This window comes from Melanostigma gelatinosum, assembly GCF_949748355.1.
Source record: "Melanostigma gelatinosum genome assembly, chromosome: 15".
Taxonomy (NCBI): domain Eukaryota; kingdom Metazoa; phylum Chordata; class Actinopteri; order Perciformes; family Zoarcidae; genus Melanostigma; species Melanostigma gelatinosum.
Window position 1 is genome coordinate 4,726,051 of NC_136648.1, and position 26,144 is coordinate 4,752,194.

At 41.3% G+C, this 26,144-nt stretch overlaps 1 protein-coding gene across 4 annotated transcripts in view; it reads right to left on the reverse strand.

The window, feature by feature from the left end:
- Nucleotides 1-2,195: 2,195 nt before the first annotated feature.
- The window catches only part of LOC306789680 (zinc finger protein GLIS1-like), a 37,998-nt gene continuing 14,049 nt past the window's right edge, over nt 2,196-26,144 (reverse strand). Inside the window, exons 2-10 of one of the 4 annotated variants that reach the window (XR_013772678.1) lie at nt 23,270-24,389; nt 17,646-17,807; nt 13,969-14,082; nt 11,603-11,711; nt 10,198-10,354; nt 5,239-5,381; nt 5,024-5,122; nt 3,266-3,926; nt 2,196-3,047 (exon numbers count right to left, since the gene is read on the reverse strand). Coding sequence is in view for 3 of the 4 variants with exons in the window: in XM_079285754.1 (XP_079141880.1) it covers nt 3,784-3,926; nt 5,024-5,122; nt 5,239-5,381; nt 10,198-10,354; nt 11,603-11,711; nt 13,969-14,082; nt 17,646-17,807; nt 23,270-24,166 (1,824 nt within the window). In the remaining variant the exon portion in view is untranslated. Of the gene's footprint in view, nt 3,927-5,023; nt 5,123-5,238; nt 5,382-10,197; nt 10,355-11,602; nt 11,712-13,968; nt 14,083-17,645; nt 17,808-23,269; nt 24,390-26,144 lie in introns of all 4 variants that reach the window. The other 3 variants (XM_079285756.1, XM_079285754.1, XM_079285755.1) reach the window with 3 other exon arrangements.

The following is a 26,144-nucleotide window of genomic DNA, read 5'->3' on the forward strand; positions in this document are numbered from 1 at the left end:
CAATCTTCCAGAAAATAGAGGAAGAAATGCTGTTTTTGTTCTTCGGTGAGGCCTTGTTTGGTGATGCTTCTTTAATAATCACTGAACACTTCGAAGGAGATTAATGCAGTTGAATGCGTGATTAAAAACAACAAAGATTGTTTTCAGATATAGTGGCAAAACTTGTGTTTGCTTTTTTTTTTTTATCTCAAACTTATTCTCAAATTGTTACCATGTGAACTGAGCCTCCTGTTAGTGCCCAGCATCTCATATCTTATCGCTGTCATTATTTGCATGGAGCACAGCTCTGTAAAAAGCTCTTTTTGTCCTGTGCGACAGCCATCAACACACAACATATTCAAAGCTCCGAGGAGGAAAAAGGAAAGTGTTTGTGTGTTTGAACGTAGATAATAATTTGCTTACATTTGGTTGCTTCGGTCGGCATTTTTGTACGAGCAAAGTTTGGATGAAGTCAGACTTCTGTTTGTGTTTCTAGTTCCATCCATTCACCAGTTAAGATAACTGCCATCTGAGCCCGATAACACAAACAGTCTAAAGGTTATATGGAGTCAATTCACAATCTGACAGCTCAGGCAGATCTTTCAGCTTTCTGCACACTTGAGTCGAGCACTCGCTCTAAATATTGACAGAAGAGTTGCTCTTTGGATGTTGAGACGTGACGCCTCGTCATCCAAACAGAGGGATTTTCATCTCCTCTCAGGGTGTGAAGAGAGCCGCACGGCGAGAGGAGCGAGGCCTTCATTCTGGAGAACATGGGGTGATCTCACTTTCCAACAATGTGAGTTGCTACATCCTCTCTGGCAGCAGAGCTTCCTCTGAAATAACGGTCTCCATTCTCCTTTCATACAGCTCCTTGTCATAAACTATTGGTATAAGTTAAAACCGGGGCTGCAGCACCACTGAGGACGCAGAAGGATATTTGGGGATTTTAGTCACCAACAATTAAAAGGCTGATTCTCTCATTTTTAGAGTAAACAGGTTTGAAATGTAATTAAAGGTAAAATTATATTCAGGATTCAGTATTTTGACAGTGTGGAGAGGTCTTTTAAGCAGCATGTAGTTGACTGAATCAATAAAATGTTGTTTGCACCTGGTTGAGAAACAAAACGTGTTGTCTTACCTGTGACTGTCATGTCTGCTGCTGCTGCTCGCCGTCAGAAGCTCACGTGAGATGAAACTTCGATTGAGGTTCAATTAAGCGTCACGCGGAGCGACGGCAGCGGCGTTGTTCTCCTTCTCTGCATCCCATCAACTGTCCCGGCTGAAGCTCTCCTCCTCCGGATCTGAGGGTGTGTCTCCCTCCGAGCGGAATGTGGAAATACAGCTTGCAGGCGGTGTGTGTGTGTGTGTGTGTGTTCGTGTAGGCGAGTGTGTGCGTGTAGGAAAGGGTGTTAATCATGTTTGTCCATACACACTGTTCAGTTAAAGTGTGTTTATCTGCGACTGAAGATGACAGATTTGAGTTCAGCACAAAGTTGAACCGAGCTGCTGCAGCGCTGTCACGGCAGAGCGCCCCCTGGTGGCTCAACTCACTTTGTCACCAAACTGTTGCAAGTAAAAAAGCATCAATATATTGTATATTAAAAGTAGCCATTATGCAGAAGGGCTCATTTCAGAATAACGTATATTTTATGGTTTGATATCATTATTGATGCATTTAATGTACATTAAAATGCAAATAATGGAGCTATTTTTTGTCTGTTTTTACAAATGATATACTTTGATTGAAATGAGCTAATTCGATTTTTTTTCTACCTCTGTGTTGTCGTTTACAAACATTACAAACTCATTTTTCAACTCCTTTGATTGTTTATTAATTAGTTTCAATTACTTTTATTTCATTGGTGAAGTTCAATTGAATTAATCAATTGCTTATAAATAAGTAAATATTTAATCATTTTAATAAATTCACTTAATTCCACATTTTCTTTTACTCGTTGCCTCATCAGCTGTCTAATGGAATTGCTCAGTTAACTTTCTCCTTTCATTGTTGTCACCATCAGCCGATTTATCATTTGCATATTTGGACTTCAGCTGTACCTCTACTGTACAACTGTTTTGTTTTTTGCATGACCAACAGATGGCAGTATTAACTAGCACTCAACTCGCCCAAAACATTCTCTAAACACACTTTCAAACACCGATAAGTGTTTGAAAGTGTAAAATGAATAATCAATAACAAACATATACAAACTGATTTATTTATTTAGATATAAAAGACAGTTTTTTTACAGTCTATATACACTGTTCAATGACAATAATAAGAAAATCTCTGAATTGCTACAAAATCAGTGTAAACATTTTTTCTGGTTGTTCATTTTCTCAAAGCGTGATGAGACAGAAAAGAGTGCAGAGAACTTACTGTAAACAATGCACACCTCCCTTTCACAGAATATAACACTGATACAACAAACACGTAAAGGAACAGAAGAGACAATAAAAAAGGAGATTATGTTACTGTCTTGATTGTTGTTAAGATTACACATATTGAGACATATTTGTTGGCACCTCTCAGTCCATGAAAGACAAATCACAGACGATACATTTTAGTGCAGTTTTTGTTGGTTTGTCAGTTTTAAGTCCCTGGAGTCATCCACACTGATCCATAATACAGACTGTATGCGTAGAATATTTATATACAGTCATTCAGACACTTGGTGGCAGCACTGCTACAGTTTACTGTGCTCTCCGCTCTCCTGCACTTCCCTCTTGTGCAGCAGAATGCTAATGAGCAAACATCACCCATTACAACGTAATGGTTCCCAACCTTTTTTGTCTCGTAACACCTTACATTTAACCTACTTACCCCCCCCCCCCTTACATTCATCTGTAAGTTGAATAGAGTTGAACCAATAAGTGTTACTCTCTTCTCACGATTCAGATTGTTTCATTTGAATTATGGACTGAAAAAAAGATCTAAAGTTGAGTATAATATCTGAAACAGAACAATGGAGTGGAGGTGCTGCTGGGTCTTTGTGGTGATCGCATGCAGGTGCTCTTTGGATCACTCAGGTGTACTCTGCTTATTCAATCTTGTGAAGGGCCCACTGCACAGGTGGAATACAGTCTCAAAAAAGTATCACACGTAAGTCTCCTTCAAAATAATCCATGGCACACTGTGGGGTTTGTGCAAAATCAAAATGCATTTTTGCTGAAACCTTACAGTGTGCCTTGGATCATTTTGAAGGAGACTTACATTTCATAGTGTTTTGAGACCGTATTCCACTCATGCAACGAGCCCTTCACAAGATTGAAGAAGCAGAACTGTGTTGTTTTGTTCTTTGGTTTCTTCTTAATCATAATTCCACCCGAACAGATGTATTTATGGAGCTTAGGTTGGGAACCACTACATTATAAGATCCCATTCTGTCAAATAACATTGTTTTAACAGTTCCTGGAGGCAGAATTAACCCCACTAGATATCAGTGTCAGGGCCAGAGAGCCAGCTACCTTTCAACAGATCAAACTAGCACATAAAAGCTCATAGCTCATTCTATCCAGATCACAAAGGCTGTGGTCATCTCTGAATGAAAAAAAGTCACCGCTATTCACATTTACAATTTTACCAGATTTCCTCTTAGTCCGCAGCTCTGCCTCTAGTCGATTCTGCTTCTTTCTTTTTTTGTACCGTTAAAGCTTCCACTGACATATTTTCTGTCAAGAACACCAATAATTCAGCCAACTACAGCCTTGAATTAACAGTATTGTGATTGTCTGATGCATTTTGTCTTCAGGAAAACAAAAGTGATTACTGGTTCCGTTGAGTTGGTTCCGGGTGGCCCATCATGAGTCCAGGTAGATGGAGTAGATCTGGTTGAGGCAGCGGTCGACGCCTCCTGCCTGGAAGAGGAAGCTGTCGTCTGAGCAGGGAGACATGGAGTAACCGCCCCCCGCCTGACCCTGCAGCTCCTGCAACAAGTCGAACCCTGAGGGGAAGAGAACAGAAAACGTATGCATGTTTTGTCAGAGCTAAAAAAATAAATAATCCAACAATCATTTTAAGAATTAAACTTTAATCAGCTTGCTAATTAGCTACCTTACCTTGTGTTGCCAATAACACCAAATCGACTTAAAGCAAAGTGAGCAGATAAGAGGAATTCACCAGCAGACCAGAACTACATACAGACAGTGAGTCCGGGTAAGAAAATGTACAATGAGATGAGAGTTAAAAAGACCAAGGTAACAGAAACAAAGTCCATCCTGCTAGGAAATAATAAGTCTATACGATGTGTTGCTGGTGTCGTAATAAAGAGGCGGAAGGAGGTAAGTGGAGGCAAGTTTCTCCTTAAAGGCGTTCATGTTGCACTCAGTTGTTCACATTGAAAGTGACAGATAAAGACTAGTCAAGTTTCCCTCCAAATGTAGCGCATAGTTTGTCATCATTTTCAGAAAATTTGTAAACGAAAATGTGGAACGTTTCTATCCACTACTGGTATGTGAATTTTAGGAGTTGGTTCGTCCAGTTGAGCAGCTGGTGGTGCTAATGCTCCAGTCAGGTGCCATTAAACCACTGCAGAAGAAGAGGCAGCAACGAGATGATGCAACTAAATGAGCTCCAGAGAACGGTATGGGGGAGAAAAAATGGAGAAAACATGATAGAAATAAAGTATAAATGTATGTTTCTTCAGTTAACTTGAGTAATGTTTAAGTCTCCTCATCGCGCCACACAAAGCTTTCGAAGCCATTTTTCGTCTCTTCAGTAGAAGTCTCATGCTTCATGTACGTCTTGATTTATTCTCCAAGTATGTTTCCATTGTTCTTCCTCGCCTTTTGCTTTTCATCGACCACACTCAGCCAAGTGTAAAAACAGTTTTTGCAGTGTTTTACAGTTTCTTTCCTGAATTTTCATCATTTCTTCTCAGGTTGTTATTTTAAGAGGATGAGAACGATGACAGGTGGATGAAAAACACCCGGAGAGAGAAGATCAAACCCCGCTTACTCTCTCACCACCACCCATCTGGCCAATCACAGCGAAGAAGCACTCTGATTGGAGCACATGGACGCCTTTGCTCTGCTGTCTTACCTGTAGAGTGAGAGGCCGAGGAGGTTGTGAAGTAGCTGGCGGGTTCGAAGCCTCCGTCGCTGACTGGTTGAGCCACCTTTCCCTCTCCGTACAGACATCCTTAGAGAAACACAGAGGGAACTTCAAAAGAACAGAAGCACAAAAGAACCGATTTGTCCCACCGATGCGTTCAGGCCGCTGATGCCGACACCTTGTTCTGTAGACTCTGTCCGTACCTTGCTGCTGTGAGAACACTTGTTGGTGGTTGTAGGTTTTGTGGTAGCCCTGCAGCTGGACGTCCACTCGGTCTGACGAGGAGCTCACTGCGCTGACGTTAGCGGACATGAACGACGACGATTGTCCGTTTCTGTTGGCAAAACTACACCAGGTAGCTGAGTTACTAAGTACCCCGACATGAACATTTATGTGAGTGTGAAAGACGATATATACAACCACGATGAACATTGAAACTTGATTCATTTGTGTTTTAATCGCAGATTCTGTTGCTTCAAACTCACCATTGCAGCCCTGGACTCACCTTTTGACTCGTTTGAGTGAATTAGATGAAGAACTTTCGAAGGAAATTATGAGTCTTATAACAGGACTCAATCTAAACTAACAGGTTTGACATTTTTGACGTGTTTAAAACTAGGTTTGATTGAAGTTTGACGCAAACATTTCGGCTCAAATCAAACCCAGAGCAAGTATTCATGCTGTTGAATCTGACAGTGTGGCAGCAGCTGTGTTATCACGTACATACCGGTACTTAAAACTCTTGTACAAACAGTGCAGTTTATACAAGGAAGCATTTCCACCTCGAGGGGGGTAATGTAGGCGGTCTTTGTATCCATCGCTACGCTCCAAGAATGTGCTGACTGTGCACAAACACTCTGACTCAACATGGAAACGAATGAGTCAGTGGACCCAAGTCGACAAGAAGAAAGAGCGAATATCTCTCCAAGGAGATATGTAGCTGAAACCCCCCCCCCCCCCCCCCCCCCGTGTTGGATCTCAGAGGCCTGAGAACCCTCCTGGATGATGTACTGGACCGTATTGGTCCCCAGAGAGCCAAATGGCCTTGGTTTCTGCTGGAAGGGTTTTAGTGGGCTTCATAAACTTGTCAGAGATACCGATGGCTGCTGGCCCAAAGCGCCATCTATATTTTCATCTGACCGGCTATAAAAAAAGGAAATGTTTGGAGATTTCTTTACATATCTATCATTTATCATCCCCAGGTCTCTTTATCACCCATTTCCCATGTCAAATGCTATTACGTTTAAATTAACAGCGTCTGTGTTCGGTGGAGAAACCCAATGAAAGCCAAAACTAATTAGAAGGACTTTTTGAAACCCAAACTGATATAACTTACAGATGGCTGCGGCTTTCCAATGTAATAAAGACCAGGCTTTGTATAGGATTATGTAAACAAAGTGGGCTTTGATATAGTACGACTGTTGAAATAAATGTGCCGCGATGACTGCGAGCCCCAAGAATTCAACACTTCTCTGGATTCCCCCTTCGGTGGCCCCAGAACCATCGGAGCTGACCTTAACTCTAAACAACCGCGGCTGTTCCACGGCTTACATTCTTGCGACGCTGCAACAACATAGCTGGGATGTCTGAGCCGTGCCGTGCGCGGCCCCGCTGGGTCGATCCTGTCGTTTTGTGGCCGGTGTGTACTCAAAACGTCTCAGATGCATGAGCTTAACAGAGAACCCACGCCCGAGGGAGCGACTGTCATCGCAACCTCAGGAAACTGTTCCTCTGATCATATTTTACCGGCTGAAGCTCTTCATCATTTCTCTTTTCTTTCCGACTAACTGCAGCCAGCTGCCCTCCTCGTATCTGGAATGAGAAGAATCCTGCTTGGAGAATTTAAGCTCATATGTTTATATGCGCATTGTGTTGCGTGCAACGCTTGGCAGCACAGTTGGAGCGGATCGGAGGAGGAGATGAGTCGGTTCATTACAAGGTGCCAGCTTGTGCACGCTAAACTGATCCGTTTTTCAGGTCTGGCAGAGGAAAGATGCCGTGACACAGATTTACCGGATCACAGAGGATCATGTTGAATGTATGTAACACAGATGGAGATTTAATGTGATCTAAGCGCGACCAATCAAGCACTTCGAGACACTAGAGCGCACATATTGCACGTTAGAGATACGGTAAATACAAAAATGTGTGGACATGTCAAAACAGTTCAGTTAAACTGGCTGTTTGGATCCGATGTCAGCCAGGGCTTCTGCAAAGTAAACTTCATTACTCCTCTTTCCTTCACATTGTATAACAGTGTTTCTGTGTGAGAGCCATCCCGGTTAGTGTGTCTGCATCTGATGCAGACGCTGCTCCAAAAAACCAATCCAGCTCTTACCGACCGCAAAACACTCCGACGCTGCACATCACTAATACTCGCTGATGGACAAGCCTCTGACTCCCTCAAGTATTAAATAATTAAAAGAAGTCGAAATGGCTCGTCTCAGCCAGAGTAAACACGCGCTTGGCTATGAGGTCAGAGCCCGATGCCTTGAAGCACAGATAATTTACTTTCACGTGTTTAATGTCTCGCTAAGTCATTTGGGGGAAAAAACAAGTGCTTGTCTGGTATTGGCTTTGGCAGGTCGTCGTACTCTGCGGTCACCGGAGGGATTCTATGACATCCTCAGTGTCTATAAAGAGACGTCAATGGACAGATTGTGCAGCGCGTCATGGAAGCTCTGGCTGCAAACTTTAAGGAGATGGAGGCTGAGAGATGCTGCATTAAGGCGAGTACAGTTGTATATCCTTCAAACACAAACAGACGGACTTACAAGTTGACTAAAATATGGCTTTGTTTGGTGAACTCCAACAACTTTAAAATGGTTAGTTTTACCCCAAAACAGGATCTTTTAAAGCCAAGCCATCAGGGTGAAATCCTGCTAAAGCTAACAGAGTTGAATCATCTTGAACTGAAAGTTCAGTCGTTATACTGTTTATTATAATGTTTTTTAATGAACTTTCAAGGATCCATCACCTTTATATCTTTATGAAGCTCTTGCGTAAGTTCAGGCAGGAAGACTATACTCCTGCATGCCTCAGCCCGTAGTTTATTTCTCATACATCTGCCACTTCTCACACATGCTCACTCATTATTTCCTTGCTGTCATTGTTCGGGGCTGTTGATCATGTTATCAGCTGTCCAGATCAGCTACCCAATAGCACAACGACACAATGACATCGTTGGCTTATCATCTTGCTGATTGTCTCTCTACCCTCAGTACGTTCATGATGCTGTTACGCAACCCTCCACCTCCCCATCTCCGCCCAATCTTTGCTGATTAATCAGCACCATCAGCACCAGTGTCTGGACTGGGGGGGGGGGGGGGGGGGGACGCCCCTCGATTACAAATCTCCCTGTTGAGTCCAATCGCCAAAGACTCTGAAGACTTTATCATCACATATCATTATCTTTTCTTATCTGACTTGTCTCTCCTGATTGAAATGCATTTTTATATGCATTTGAAAAAGCACAGAACAGAATGTTCAAGATCATCCTAAACCAACAAAATAATCCTCCAACTTTCAATGATTTTCAAGTCCTGGTATAATGCTGATGATATTCTGTACTAATACTGACATCATAACAGCATTTTTTCAAATAACAAAACCTTTTCACTCAAGGTTCACTTACTGCAACATATTGCAGGGCATGAAGGTCATGGCTGAAAGTTTCAAAAACTGGATGAAAAGTTTAAACAAATAAATAAATCAGGCTTTCCAATAAGTGAACTTTGCGCTAAGAATCTTTTGTCAAACTGCTGCTTCCCCGGTCAATAATAAACCTTCAAGCTTATAGTTTTGAATGTTTTGTTCAAAGAGAACAAACCATCTTAACTCTCCTTTTAACTCCTCTTCCAAGACCTTAAGCCCATTCAAAAACAATGATTCTTGGAAGTACTGGAGGATTTCATGGGAAACTATGTGCATTTTATGTGAAGATTTTATATCACTTATTAAATCACAAAAATGTTATTCTGGCCCTTATCAACACTCTTTTTATTGGATGGACTGCCTTTGTTGTTACTGTTGTGCCAATAAAAGTTACTTTACGGGCAATTCTTCAATGACCAATGATTTGAGGCCATATTGTTCAGAAACTGCGGGCCTGGAGGCCCTCGGCTGTATCGTTTATACATGTAAACGATACATACTTTTATACATGGGCTAGACAAAATTTGTCTCAGTTTACAGTACACATAAGTTCTGTGGCCTGCGACTACCCAATCAGTGCAACCACAAAGCCATAACTCCATCTCTGGTGATAATGTCTCTGGTTTATTCCAGAATGCACAAGCTCACATCAATCTCCCCGTTTCTGGGCTTGTGCTGCTTCACCGACAAGAGAGGCGAAGAAAAGTCACATCCCGACAGGGTATTCGATGGCGTCCGTGTATCCGGGGCTTGACATGGCGAACGGAGGAAGGGTTAAGCCGTTTTTAAAATGCTTTCGTACGGACCAGATTTGTCAAATGGATAAAGATTTTGGGGCGAACACCCGAAAAATACACAGAGGAGAAGAAAACTGTGGTCAGTTTTCCCTATTTTTATCTTTCCTAGAAAATAGCTCCGGATGAAAACTGCCAAATGCAAATGAAATCTCTTTCAGCTCCATTGTATCGGATTGGCAGCTGAAGTCTCTGCAGCAGATAACTCGAACCTGTGCCAGACACCAGCAGGGGTAAGAGGGAAAATGTGGGGATTTTTTTTGAGTGATTTGGATGAACTGACCATTTAAGTTTGCCTCTGAACATCATTACCATAGCAGTAGTAAAATATCCTCTTTTAAAGACATAAAAGCAATTTCATTTCAAAATGCATGACAGCGAGAACATAAAAATATATATTGTGACTTTCATTGTTTACCAGCTGCATCTGATGATATGAAAGCTCGTTTGTCTTAACGGTGACTTCACTCTACGAAGCAACAATAACAAACATAGGACTTCAGAATGGAAAAACATCTACTGTTGAGCTGCCCATGAGCAAGGCAAGTAACCTCCACTTGCCAGTGGTAAAACGTTTCAAGAAGCAAAGGTTTATAACAACAGCATTGCTGAAGAAGCCCATGTGTTCACCGTTTATTTAATAAATGAATCATAGACTTTGGGGCTGCAACACATTTAACTGCTTAAATCTGCGTGCATTGATCTCACACTCACCCCTCTCTCATGCTTCCTGCGCTTGTTAGTGAAGCTATGGGGCTGTTGGCGTCAAAGTTTCCCTGCAGGCCTCGGTACCTGGAGCAGGGGTCTGCTGACGGAGGGAGGAACTCAGAAGTTGCCCTGTTGTGGCCGGAGCTGCAGTTTGAATACACACCTGGAGGAGAGAGAGATCTATTAAAAACAATCACCTCACTGAGAATCCAAGTTAAGCTGAGGTTGGCTTAGATTAACGTATTATTAACAGCAGTTTCGGAAAAAACGTACCAGAACGTCCATCGAAACTTCTGAAACTTGGCTAAATACATGAGCACGAACAACGCAAGCAAGCTAAGGCCACAGCTAATGAATACTTCATTCTCCATTCCTCTGACACTTTTTTAAAGTGATTCATTTATCAATTAATAGTATGTAAAATGTCAGAAGATAGTTCAAGATGTGAAACGGTGAATTACTTGTTTTGTCTGACTAACTAAAACGGTAAAATACTTCATACAACGATATGAAAATCGAAAGAGCTGGAACTCTTTCGATTTTAATTTTTACAATTCAGCACGAAAGAATCAAGACACAGACTCTTCAGGGACACGTTTTAAAACCTACAGGAGGTCAGTGTTAAATACTGAAAACAACGTTTTATGACGACGTTCATTGAAAGTATTAACACAAATACCAGCAGGGCTTTCAACACTTGGCTTTGAGTTTAAGGGCAGCTGATGATGATAGCATATGTCACCATAAATCCAGCACACACACAGTAATGTACATACGCAGGTATACACACAACAGTGAGTAACGTTGGCCATTTCTGATAAGGAGTAAGTCCTCTTGGGACCTTTTCAGAATTAAACACTGACATGCTTGTTTCACCCTGAATAAACATAGCTGTTAGTGTTGCCGTTTGAGGCTTTTCCCTCAAAGTCTTCTGGGTAAAGCAGCAAGTAGTCTGAAGTAATAGACATGGACAGCTCTCCTGGACACTCTCCCCTCTCTTTTGCCAACTGAGCCTCAGTGTACCTGACAGCTTCTTGATCCCGGCTCAGCCATTGAAAGGGAAAGAAAAAGAGCTTGGCTGGAAAAGCAGGTTTGGAGAAGCTGAGGGACGAGCGGGGAGAGGGCCAACTCGCCCGCAGTCAGTGCCCGGTAATTGGACAAGGTAAACACTGGCATGATGAGCTATCATCGAAGGAATGGGGAGAGGAGGGAGAGGAAAAGGAGCAAATGAGGCCATGGGAGAAAATGAAAGAGACAGCTTAACGGCCCAGGTGTTCGGGCAATTACCCTTTTCTTTGTTTTCGCTCATTCCCACAGAGGTAAACGCAGGTATCCATTTTGTTTTCGCTCATTTCCACAGAGGTAAACGTAGGTATTCATTTGATATTGCTACCGTTTCATCTGTGCTTACCTGTGTATTCATCTAAGCTGGGTAGAGGTGAGCCGTTTCCTTGGTGGAGATGCTGCCTCGCCAGACAATCGCTCAAAACGTCCGGTTCCAGCATTGTGTGCACCTGCACCTGTCAGACCAAACACAATTTAACATACGCTGGTAAATGATAAATGTATATTTTGGTGCATTTAGTGTCATGTTTTCACGTTGGTGGACATGTGCGGATGCCTGCCTGCATGTAGGGATGGGAGTAATTAACTTAAAGCTGCAGCGTACAGTGTAGTTCTATTCCATTTGTGTTTTGCTGTTGGGCAACACAGCTCCCATGGAGCCAAACTTTGAAATGATCTACTTCTCTTTTGATTATATACAGTAGAACAATTGAAACCACAGTGAGATTTCTGCAGGCACTTTTCTACTGTTAATTTTTCAGAGAAATGATGCTTGAACCAGATGCCTGGTTCGTGTTTCGTCTTGCGATCCAGCTCCTCGATATCCAGAAATCTTGTTAGGCAATCTTATTCCAAAATGTTCAAACGAAGTTAAGGCAGGACAATTTACTTTATTATCCAGCGTTAACAGGGGATCCCCCAGGACTTTCCAAAACACATTATGGACAGCTCCGGGACCCGCTGAGAAGCTCGCGAAGGACACCCAGGAACCACAAAAGGGGTCTGAATAATCTGCGAAAAATGTGCGCCCAAACCAGTGTTTATGAAGATTCAAACTTCAATAGCTGTGACGCATCAGCTCGGGGACAATGTATAACCGTGAGGACTTTATGAAGTGCATGTTTAATATTTCAAAGTCCTCTTTAGCCCCACAGGGTTTACTGCAGCGCAGGGCGTGTTAGCCATGTCACAACTTACAAGCACACGTGTTTCTGTTTAAACCAAACAAGCCATGGGAATACACACAAAGCCCCAGTGTCACTGACGGTCCATAGAAAACAAACAAGGCCCAGATAATGCCGAACAATAGGCTCCCTATTCGGACTTCCAGGGAGCGTGTGTAATACTTTGTTTTTCACCCTGCTGAATCATAAACATGCTGACTCTCTCCTCCTGCTGCTCTCCATCCCTTTCTCTCAGAAACAAGGGTTCTACACGCACAGACAGGGTGCTACCTAGAACCACCGAGGAACCCTGAGGTTCTAAGAAAGGAAGGAACCATTTCACTCTGCCCTTAACATTAAACGTAATTCTCCAAAGGTGGAACAAACTTCCATACTGTTTCAATCATTTTGTGGCGGCTATGTTGACTGTCATCAGACGAACCTAAGAGGCGATACAAAAGTAAATGCTGTTCTTCTTCCCTCTGTTGAGCGTTGATCTTCACTTCCTTTACTTTTGCTCTCGTCGACACACAATCGGGATCTCTGTCTTCTTCATTCTTCCTCACTTCTGTGCGTTCAAACATGATGTGTGGTATCTAAAAGTTGTATTTCCAGCACTAATTATCACTTCTGAGTGTGCATTTTTCCCACTCAAGTAACTTGAGATATGAGCTTCTTATGATTCTTACCGCGAACATTGTTTATACTTTTGGCATTGTGTATGTCTTAGATTTGAGATATGCTTATGGATATTGCACATTTGCACTTTTTCATTCTTTGTAAAGCAAAGCAGGATGAATAAAGCTCTATTTAGCTCTATCTTAACTCATCTAATTATTTATCTAATTATTATGAGTAACACTGCTTCTGCACCTATCATATCAGAGTTTGGGAAATTGATACTGAAGTTGACTATATTTTATACCCATTTATGTTTTTAAATATACTTGAATTTGATCATTTTCAAAAATAGTCATGAATTGTGGTTTTTAATTTGAATGTTATTCTTATCATGACAGAAAACCTTCTGAAAAAGTATTTGCACCATTTCAAAACTGCACAGAAACCAAGATGAGTAAAGATTAGGGTTAACCACTAGACGGACATGGATCGTATTTTAAAACAAAATCAAATTCCAATGAAAGTTAATATGACTTTTGTGCACTTGAGGTCAAGCAGTAAGATGACATGACCGTCAAGTTACAGAGAAATAGTTTATGAGGGCTTTGTGGTAACTAGCTGACCAAGTAACCGCAAAGCCACTGGTTTGAGTCCAGCGCTGTGCCTGAGTTGTGTATCATTCTCTTCTCCTATGTCCCTGTCCAATAAAAGCTTGTTAAATGCCACTAAAAGTAATACAAAGTACTTCAGAATAAAATAAAACAGTTTATATAAAGCCCTTCCACCACATCTAATCTAATATAGTCTAACCTAATCTATCTTTAGAAACACAGGACGGTTTTATTAAATATGTCGGTGACCAGAGAACTAATCCCATTCTGCAGTCAGCTAAATGTCCAACATGTAAGAACATAGTTGCAGTTGTTACCTTGACCTCCCTCTCCTGAAGGCCTTTGGCGGAATGAGCTTTGACGTGCTTTCGTAACGAGCTGGGATCGGTGTAACGCTTGGTGCATCCTGGGATCTGACAGGCGTACGGCTTCTGTGAACGAACCACGACAAGAAGAGTTGAAGAGGAGTGAAGAAGAAAAAAAAAGAAAGAAAGAAAGAGAGAAAACTATGAGAAAGCAATACTTCAGAGTACTCTGAAGTGTTTTCATCTTCCAAATCTGACAAATAACATGTCCACAACATTTCTGTGAATACACCAAACAACAAAGTAGACCCTGAAATACACATCATTATATGTATTTTTAGGTTCACCATTGACAAAATCAGTGATGGAAGAAGTACTCAGATCTCTTACTTAAGCAAAACTACCAATACCGCGATGTATAAGTATTCCATTACAAGTAAAAGGCCTTCATTTAAAATGCTTTGTTGCCCCATCCAGTACTGTGTCATAATACATATAAAAATTTGATGATTATTGGGGTAGAAAACAAAAAGAAAAAATATGAAGCTCTGCTTCACTCACGTCAGTTTTTGGAGCTTTCCCTAATCTTTGATCATCTCTTTGGGGTTTAAATAATTACTTATATGGAACCATCTGAAAAGTGGTGGGGGGGGGGGGGGGGGGGGGTGGTTCATTACTGGTTTCATCTTTCACAAACTGTATTTCTTAAACTGATCATATGTTTTGTTTTTGTAACTAGTGACTATAACTGTCAAATAAATTCAGAGGAGTTAAAAAGTACTTGAGAAAGAGTATTTAGTTTCTTTCCACGACTGGACAAAATAGCACCGACCGAACCCTCTATTATATACTCTGTACTTTAACCACTCGTGCAAATACAGGACTTTGTAAACCAGGTCACAACATTCACCACGTGATATGGTTTATGGATATGATGTATAATTGTGTTTACAAATAATAGCACAAGTTAAAACGAGTCATATCCAGATGGTTTATAGACGTGAGACTGCGAACAGTAGTCCTGTGTATGATACACACAAACACATAGGATACATGTGGTTCCTTTACATGACATATGTACTAACAGAGAGAGAAAGGACATGAAGAGTATGTCAACATTTAACATAACGCACTCCTCAACTAAAAAATGGAGGATATTTACCGTTCGTCTGCCGGCTTTAAGAGAAGAAGAGAGAGAAGAGTTACCGAGGAACAGCTCAGATATATTTGGAGTCAATTAAGTTTTCATGAAAACTTTATGAAAAAGGTGAATTTTAGCGGTTTATGTGTCAGAATCGTCTGTTCACAGGTGTTATCACCTAGAACACAATGTTAATTGAATGAACGGTTCTAAAATTCTGAGAGTTGGCAGGTTTTTAAAATAGTACAAATCATGTATTCGGTCAAAAACACAAAGAATTTTAAATAAGAAAAAGTAGGATTTGTGAGGAATGTAAGAAAGATAAATGAGACACAAACAGTCAGTGTTAATCAAAATAAAACCAAAACTGTACTTCTGTTAAAGGGATGCATTTAGCAAACAGCTGCAGTGAGGAACTGCAAATGTTTAGCACATTTAAAGGCAGAAATGATTAAATTTCAGATGTGCAATGACTCTAACGCAGATCTGGCATCAGAACTACTCCTCTACAGTGGCTGGCATTAAATGCTGCCAAAAATTGAGCGATATCTTGATCTTATGAAACCGTTTCTGAACAATATTCCCTGGGAGGCGAAGAGGATAATGAAGTGTTAAGCCCCACTGCCTTTGTATGCTTAATAAGTGTTTGTATAGTGGTTGTCCGCTGCTTAAAACTAGGACATAAATTGCTGAATACACATGTCAGTGTGCAATTAGTTTTGTCAAAATTCTAGAAATAAAATTGATGGGTTTGGCTGAAACAAAGCTTTTCCGTGTATTGCTGCAATTCAAGATGTTATGACTGAAATGCTTTAACGAACCAAAGTGACGAAGCAGTCAAAGTCAAATAGAAAACAACAAAATTCTGTGTTTCATTTGCTGTTTGTCATTTCGCCTCTGATTGGTCAACATTTACCGGTTGATCTTTATCTAGAAAACCAATCGTGCAGAAACCGGTTTGAGGTTAAGTGAGCTGTAAATTGTCGTTGAGACACGCATGCAAGAGACTGACCTAATTTTGGAAACAAATATTTCGTAACACACTATTATTTATAACATTAGTACATTAGCAACACAATAAAAGATATTCAGTCGAACCTAAATAACTTGCATTGACACCAGTCTTTTCTTGGCTGGTTATGCTATATTCAGCAATTATTTACATTCAGAGAGTTCTGGGACACATCTGGGGCTCAGTTGCCAGATGTGTCTGATCCTTGATTTGTGACGCAACTGCGAAGCCGCTATTAGCCAGCGTGAAACCACAAAAAGGAGAAAATAACTTTCTCCTCTTGTTGTAATAACACAGGAGTGCAACGTGCAGCTCCATCTCACTCGTGTAATAAGAGATCTGATTCGCTGGATTACTGCTAAGTCCTCGTCGCTTGTCAGCAGGAGTAAAAATAACTGTGGTTTACAGAATAAATCCACAGCAGGTATGTAGTTTCACGATCCCAAAGAATGTGCTGTGCTGTAGGCAGACAGAGGAGGAAAGAGGGGAGCAGTGGCACTTTAAATTAAAGTGAACCCCTGATTACAAACAAATCCTGTATCATAAAGGAGTCTGTGTATGTAAAGCATACAGCAGATTGATGTTTTATATATTACATTGCTTCATTTATATGTTAAAGTAAAGGCAGACATAGATGGCTTTTACATAAATGCCCCTAATGACTTGATGCAAATGTGATGGAAGATCCTTTTCTGAACAGATAACTCTGATTTAAGCAGTGCACGCCGAAGAATCAAAATAGATGCAGCCGAACCAGAGACAATGTCTTCTTTTATTCCACCCAATTCTTGTCAAAACCTGGCACCTACATTACCCACAATGCAACTCAACCGCTGCCACTACATCTTCAGAGGAACTCATTACTACAGCTGTCGAAAAATGTATAAAGTACAATATTTGTCTCTGAAATGCAGTGAAGTAGAAGTATAAAGCACTATAAAACAGAAATACAAGAACCTAAAACTTGTACTTAGCACAGTACTTGAATAAATACACTTACTTTCCACCGCTGGACATAAAAGAACCAAACAGGAAAGAGCCACGATAGTTGCATGATAGTTTTTGGCACCTGGTGCACGACAGGGAGCAATAGTTTCATTTACAGGTTCGGATTTGGAGGAAGAAGTTTTCTGTTTTCTCTCAAGTTGCATCAGTGGTGGATTTCATAACTTCTTTTGCCACAGAATCCTAAATTTATCACTCATCGCTCCCGCTTCCCCGAACCCCCTGCTGCATTCTCCCATCAGTGTCATCATTCATGGTTTTCAGGTGGCGAAATCGGCTGCCTGTGTTTTTTTATAAAGGACTTGTATTTTCTTTATGCACTGAAGATGTCATTTAATAGATACATGTACTACAGTGGTCTCAACCAGGTGAACAAGACACACATTTAATCTGTCTCTCAGTAGATGGAACAGATAGAAAACTCTGTTCACTGCTTTCATATTTTAAATACACTGGCGTGCTAGAATACGGTGCTTTTTAAACGAAGGTATACTCTTTAAGACGTGTGGTGTGTGGCTGCGTGTTACTGACCGTGTCCAGATGTGTGCGCTGGTGTTTGGCCCGGTCGCTGGAGTTGCTGAAGGCCTTGAGGCAGCCGGGATGCTGGCAGATGTACGGTTTCTCTCCTGTGTGGCTCCTCAGGTGGATCTTCAGGTTCTCCAGACGTGAGAAGGCCTTGGAGCAGCCCTCAAACTGACAAGGAAAATACAAACAAACAGTCTTACTGCAACCTGACACAACTATCAATTGAGGACAGTGACATATAATATAATGTAATAAAAAAGAGGTCATAGGGATGCTCACGCAACATTTGGCACATTTCAGTTTGATGCATATTTTATATATAATGATGAATAGGGGCAAAACACAAGGCAGTTTGAACTTCATTGGGCCTTTTAAGTATTTTACATTCATATCTATGTGTATAAATCCTCGTTTAAACTCGATTCCGGTAACAAAACGGAATTAAATTAAATTTTGAAACTTTTATCGTCTTATACAAATCATATGCAAATCCCATCTGCACCTTTTAAAAGTAGGTTTGCCTGCAACTAACACATAATAAAAATCACTTCCCCACATCCCAGATGAGTGATGTTGAAGTCTGATCCAACAAAAATAACTAAGAAAGTGGCGATATATCACACTATAAATTCATACGTTTCGGGTTATTGAATCATAAACTTCAGGTAATGGGCTTTTTCCCATGAAGCAAATTGGAACAGAACTACACAAACACACACACACACACACACACACACAGACAGACACCAGACTGTGGTAAAAACGTTTCTGTTGGATTGGAGCCAAACAAGAAGTAAATATCAGAGTCAGCAGGATACACACTGCACTCCGTCAAATAAAGCTCTATAGAAACTGTGTCACATTCAATCTCACAGACTTACAATTACAAATGTGTTCATTTCTGGCATGCAAGTCAAAGTTGAAATGGATATATTTCTCATGTTTTGATCGAAACCTCCTGGAGCACCAACATTGAGTTAGCGAGAACGTTCAGACGTTCATTTAGGATGAAAATAAGTGTCATCTATTAACAAAGAGGATGATAGACGCAAAATAGTGTGTTTTGCATGCCCCGTGTACTTTCAAGGTATTACAATGATTAAGTTCAGATTTGTTTCCGAAAAGGATTAATACTGTTTTGCAATGAGATCCTGGTTTTGATACTAAAACCAAAATACAAGAATTCAGCGTTTCATCCTTTTAGGAAAGTATGGAAACGTTTTTTCTCCCCAATAATCATTCCAGGGGTTTTATTCGGTCTCGCTAATGAGTCAGTAAATGTCAGTCACCTCGTTTACTTTAATAAGTCCGTGTATGAAAAGCACTACATCATGGTAAAATTTATCCAAGACTTGAAATCGTCTTGACAAACAATGAAATAACAAAAACAGAAATTAAAAGCCACCCATAAAAAAACCAGTGGATGAAATATATAAAAGTTGGATGCGTTACGTGAACTGTGCTTCAGAAACTTTAGTTTGCGTTTTTTGAAAGAAGAAAAGATTTAATGCTCCTTCGTTCCGGCTTGTTAATTCACCCCATGGCCATGGTAGTAAAAACATTCGTTTTTTTTTTTAAATCAAAGAAATGTCACCCCACCCTTATATACATGGCTCCAAAATAGAAACAGATTTCTGGAGTCTTTGAGAGAGTAGAAATACGAGCACAGATTGATCTAAGTTTTGTGACAGTTTGTTATTTCCTTTGTTTTTTTAAAGACTGTTATCAAAATAATGTGTTCTTTATTTTTACAATAGAATTGGGAGATGAAAACAAATTCTCGGAAAATCAAGGAAACTGCACATTAATCTCAACTGTCTGACGTTTAAAGAGGTTCAGGTTTATCTTGCAATTTTTAGATTTAGCTTATTCCTTGAATATTCCTTCCTCCTTTTCATGTTTAACATTTGAATATATAAAAATATTTGATGATTGAATGCATGTAATATTCAACAGCATGAAAAGACCAAATCAACAATGTGTCGTCCATTTGTCAGTTCTTTCTGACTTCCTGTCTGAGGCTCTGAGCTTCCAGCCCATTGGCTCCTACTGACAACATACTTTTTCTTTTGGGTTTTAAACCGCTCACAAATACATAGTTTCCTTTTTATATTTATTTCAAGGTTCAGTAATGTCCTTAAACAGGTGGGCACTGTAGTCTGTAGCAAACGCTACTCAAAACAGAAGAAAATATTGCATTTGTTGGGGACCATTTTCAGCTGCGGATCAATAAGATACAAATCGGTTGTACAACATTCTGGTTCAGGTTTGCTCAGATCTCGGCACTTAATAACACGGCTAGGTTAATTGAAAGACCATGGTTTGGGTTAAAATTACTTCTTTAAGTTTACGGGAGCTTCCTAGTCATGGTGACAATAATGGCTAAGGTTAGGGGATCTGGTCACGCTTTCAAAAACCAAACGAGGACTGTTGATTGGAAACAGGAAACAAACAGCAGCCTCTCGTGTAAAAGGCAAACATCTTGTTGACCCATCCATCCACCCCGACATTCCTCCTCTTTGGCGATCATAGGCAACGTCATGTGACTTCCTCCTTTTCCCCCATTATAATAATTGTTATTGCTGCTAGAGGCTGTTGTCACTTGAACGTAAGCACATGTTGTTGTGGGACACTTAAAAGATTGATGCCGTCATCTGTCTTTGGTGGACAGTCTTGGCGATGTATGAGGGACTGACTCATAATTAACTTTCGTGCCCGTGTTCATTGTAATAAAGGAAACATGTCAGCCGGCTCAACGCTGTGCCTAAGTGATGTGCTCTCCGTGACTGTTTTTAGGCAACAATGGAGCTCTATGGCACAGAGCAATAATATCTCCATCATGTTTGACTTAGATAATCCTAGTTAGTAAGATCATTGTTGGTTTTAGTCTTTGAATGGGATTTATTAACAGTAATATCACAAGACGTACCCTTCAAATGTATCTACACATGAATGCCACTTCATTACCATTAACTATGACTGATTACTCCACCACAGTGGATTTAAAAACGCTTTGGCAGCTCGTGTTTACAGCCTGAGAAACACATGTGTGATCTGAGACTTGACATAACGAGCTGGTAAATGAGGCTGAATTCATTAAAACACACTGACTACATTCATATGAAAGATTCATTTTTCCATTGCTGCACGATAGGAATGACTTAATTTACATGTTTTGGCCTGAGCGCTGAATGAAAAATAAAATGACGCTATTCACGTCGTGAAGTGTGACTGACTTTTTTGTGTGCGTGTTGATGTTGATTTAACTTTATTAATCTGTGTGCAGGCGACTCTCCACAGTAATATATTTACAAGCTGGCAGCAGATTCGGTCCTTCAATGAGCTAATTCACTGAAGTAGTAAGCGTGCACCTGAGTGAAGATTTCTGAATGAATTATTAATCGGAGTCTCGGGTTGATGACAGCGAGGGAGTCGCCGGGGAATAACGGAGAGAGTTACTCACTCCTCTGGGATTTGGAGCGGAACGTGTTCAAGCTGCAAAAGTTGCGTTTCAGAAACACACTGATGACGGACTCTGTGCTTGGGCTCAAAGGCCACTGTTGTGATGGTCAATGCAGAACCCTCGCGGTCTCTGTCTCCTCGTGAACCGAACCTGGTCTGGTTTTGTCTTCATCTTTGTCGTAGTTTTTGTAATTATAAGATATATAGTCCATCGCCCCTATGAACAGCCTGCACGTTTCACAAAACAAGCTGCTCAGACAGATGGAAAGGCAGGAAATGTTTAAAGAGTTTCCTCTGTGGGAACAAACTTCACAAACTAAAATATCATATGCTACTTAAAATTATGATCCATAAGATTTCCATGTGTTCAAACCCAATTATTGATGCTATTTATGGTCGGCACTGTCACATATGAATGAGAAAAGCTGCAAACTCTCACGTTTGAGAAGCTGCAACAACAGAATATTTGACACATTTGCTTTATAAATAAATGAAACTTCAACATGTGTCTGTCAATTATCAAAATAGTTGTTTGTAGTGTATGAATAGTTGATTCATTTTCTGTCAATCAACTAATTTATAATTTGACGAGTGGTTGCAACTCTACAGTAAACCACATTGTGGTTGCTCAAGAACGAACTATTACTGACCATGTGAGTTGGTAAAAAACGACAATTCAGCTGTTCTTCCAATATATGTTTCTGCTTCGCAATTGTTTGTTGCCCTGAGAATTCTGGGACTTGCTTAACCGCACTTGCAGTTACCTGTGATCCCAGGTTAAACCAAATCAACCGGGACGGAAGGACTAAAACTTTATGTGCATGTTTCCGAAGGACGAGAAACTTCAAAAAGGCGGGAAACAGCTTTGTCTGTGGGAACATGGTTCTGACAGGAATGAGTGATTTATCAGTTTGTTGCATCACTACTTAGTAACTATAAATTATTTGCATTTGTCAGACTAACCACAAGGTAATTGGCAGGTTTTTGGATGCTCAGTGCAACAGACACAACCTCCATTCATTCAACACTGCCACGTTTCTTCCTCTGGCATGCATGAGTAAGGGAAACCTGTCGCGAGGGGAGGAAACCGTTTGATCATCTCTCCGTCTAACAGACTCTTGATCAACGGCAGCACAGTCTGAGAGTCGAGACGCACTGTAAGCAGGTTAATGCCTCCCAAACCCACTTAAACCTCTAAACGGCCCATCGGAAGGCAACATAAAGTCGGACAGGAGGAGATTTGTTTTGACCGACTGAAAATGGTTGCAGCAGCGTTGGCGGCGCTAGGCTGCAGAAGTTGCCAGTTGGATTTCCTACATTTTTGGATAAATCATGGATGAAATCAATGAATGGGTTATGGACAATCGAAAAAAGTCTGGGATTTGTAAATTGATTTTAAGATGTAAGAGGAGCTCACATTGGTCATCACCTGGAATGTGTACCCAAGCACGTGTCAAGGACTAAAACCAAATAAAATCTGTTTCTTTGTTTGTCATTTACAAACTTACATATCCTGCATTTTGCTGAATACCTCAAATGAAACGTTCATTGTAGAGTTCTTATTCTTTGCAATTACATTAAACTTATTTTAACAAAATGTATAGACTTTTATATATACTTTTTTATACTTTTACTGTTTTGAAAACATAATTTCTGTTCTGTTGTTGGATTGAGACCTTTTACAGCTCAATGCAGTCCATTTCAGAAATGCGTGTGATGCCACTCCCATGCTTGCAATTTGCATGTGTGTTGGTGTGTATTGGCTCTACTGCATCTCGTGGTCAGGGAAGCGTTCAAGTCATCGAAAACGGGTTGAGTTGCACCTCTCAAAATTCATTAGGCATTGTGAGTAACGTTGCATTGAGGGCCTCCTGATGGAGGTATTGGTATCTGACTGCTGAACGTCATTGCTAAATATTTAATGTTTCTTTCTCACACAAACATGACATTTTGACTGTGTTGGAAATATATGAATGGGATTCTTTTTCTTTGAAGTCACCGCATGCCTATTGAAGCTGTTCAATGGGCAGCAGTAGAAAGCTGTCCAGCACTGAACAAGCATGACTTGTTTTTATGTGATTAAAATTGAAACGTTGTGTTTGTCTTCTCATAAAAAATAATGAAAATCTGTTTGTCGTGATCGACCAGACAAAAGCGAACCGGCTCACCATGCATTTATTGGGTTTCTCTCCAGAGTGGACCCTCATGTGGATGAGCAGCTTGTAGCGGGCGTTGAAGGGTTTGTGGCGTCGCACGCAGCCGGCCCAGAAACAGGAGAACTCTTCCCCTTTGCGCTGGTCGATGTGCACCTTCTCGATGTGCCTCACCAGCTCCTCCTGACTGCTGTAAGTGGCACTGCAGTCGATCCAGTGACATGGCTGGTCCTGCTGGTCCACGTTGGGGTCCTGGCCTACGGGTCCATTGAAACTCTGGAAATGATGTGGGGTGCCGTCCTGACCTTGGATGGGCTGGCCCGCATGGAACAGCTCCACCTGCTGGTTGTTCACTTGAAACGGTTCCCTCTTACAAGGCGAGAAATCATCCGCAGGCTCCTGTTTTATCGAGTGATATTCTTCCTGCATCTTTATTTGAAGATGAGGAGCTTTGTTGCCGCCAGGTGCATCAGACAGAGGCAAGGAAGATGCAAAAAATAAAGACGACGAGGAGGCGGAAGAGGAAAGAGAGGAAGGTGGGGAGCCGAAAGGAGGAGATGTGGCACAGCTGGTGAGCATATAGGATAAAGGGAGGGAGGGTTGTGGGTAACAACTGAACCTCTGAGTGTTGCTTTTCGGATCTGCTGTGATGGCAAAGTCCTCCACAGTCTTTTCTAAGTGAGATCCAGCTGTCTTACAGCTGAGCAGGGAGGTGAGATCACGGCCCAGCGAGGACAGGCACAGGGAAGTCCTTGGAAGACAGCACACGCCCAGACCGCCTGAGTGTATCGAGGGTTGACAGAAGCCACCAGAAGACAGCGGCGCCTGAGGGTCCTCGGCATCCTCAAACACACTTCCAAAACCAGGAAGAGTCAGTTGGACGTCTGGAGGCCCGAGGTCAGGGGGCCACATCTTGGCCCCCCCTCCTCTCGTTGACTTCCACCAAGAGATCCTTTCAGTACAATCAGTGATGCTGAAACTTTAGGAATCCATTGGAGGTAAAGCCATCGACAGTGTTTTTTCAGTTCTCAAATGTAATCAGATTAGGTTCATGGCATCGTCTCATTCAGCATGTGTAATCTCCTGTCATTTGTTCCAAACTGCTGCGTGGTCAGTCGTCATCTGTCGAGCTGCGCTGTGGGAGACACAAACCAAACCCAGATGAGTCATCTTAAAAAGACAAACGATCAGATACAAAACACTTTCTGAAACACGACACATTACAGCTTTGAGAACCAGCGGGTGAGGAAGTAACTAGATCCTTTACTTAAGTACATTTACCAATTACAGTACTGCGGTCAAAATCCTACTGAAGTATTATCAACAAAGTGTACTTAAAAATGGCTCCTGTGGCTGTTGTAGCTATTCAAGGTGGAGTTCAGTCCAGTGGTTCCCAACCTATAGGTGTCAAGATAAACTGAGGAGGAAAAACAAAGTTCTCATACACAATTCTGTATTCATCTAAGTATTTCTTCCAGCCTCTGGAGCAACAAAAGGCTTTGTACAACTTATTTTTTACATATCCAGTAGTACTCCCCACTAGCCTGTAAACAGTGTGATGTTTAAAATACCCCTTTAAGTACAGGACTTGAGTAAATGCACATTATACATTCCACCACTCACTCAGAATTTTCTTTTTTTATTGCCATGCTGTAAAGCTGTGACTCAGCTGCCGTGACTACTTGCCACGCCATTCTAAGGGTTGAAATCCAAGACCCAAAATGTGTCACACTCTGAAAGTTATTCCCTCATTTCCAGCCATTGGCACCTCTGCGTTCAGTCGTGAACAACAAATGGACCAAGGTGACCAGCAGAGACGGTCCCAGATGAAGTAAAACCAAAACAAACAGCGTGTCCGACCTTCATGTCAGCAGGCTTCAATCAAACATCTCCGAGTGCGACGCTGCAGCGAGTGTATATTTGGTTTCCTTTGAGCTGCTGTAACAGTCGGGCCTGATTCATTACGGCGGGCATTAAGGCCACCCTTGCAGCAAACAGCCAGTCGATTGCCTGGAACCTGGTCCAGATGCCTGTTAACAGAAGACGAGTAATGGACCACATCTCGGTGCTAGCTATAGTCCTGTCAAACAGAAGCTCCCCCACCCCTGTCACACATACAGTAGCTCTACTGTGCAAGAGTCCTTGAGTGTTTATTAAAAAAGACTTGATTTCCACTGTTTTCTGCCATCTGCCAGATATTGAAGATCGTCATTTTCAACAGGATCCCCGCCACGTGCAATTAGTCATCGGAAAGATTCAATGAGATCGTTATTTTACGAGCCAGAAGCCGACACAGCTAAGATGATGAGTAAGTTCACTTCTGTAGTTATATTAGCTGACGAAGGAGTCACTAAGTGTAGGTTCATGCCCAAAGTTTCCTGGTATCGTCTGGTTCACAGTTTTATGACTCTTCCCGTAAACCCCCCCCCCCCCCCCCCCACACACACACACACCAAAGTCGTGTAGCAGAGCAGCCATGGGAACTGTGGTTGAATCTTAATTAGAGAGGTTTCGATGTGTCAACAAGTTGAACAGGATTAATGAGTCTTGTGCAGCAGAAGTGGTTGGGTGTATTTGAAGCATGATAATTGCAACCTAGTACCTGTTGGCTTTGAGAGCTAAAACCAATATTAGAGTTTTGAGGGCAAACCGTGAGATTTCAGATGCAATAAAAACACTCGTTTCACAACAATACATCAAAGTAATCTCTTACTAGAGCTTTTTTTAGCATCAAACCAGGACACATGTAGACATTGATTCCAACGAAGTGAAATCCAGCAGCAAATATAGCAAAAAGGCGATTTTATTTTAGCATTGTCTGTACACAAAGAACTTTGGTGCAAATCCAGAAAGACGAGTCAGACAGTAAAACTAAGAAAAGTGTCCCACA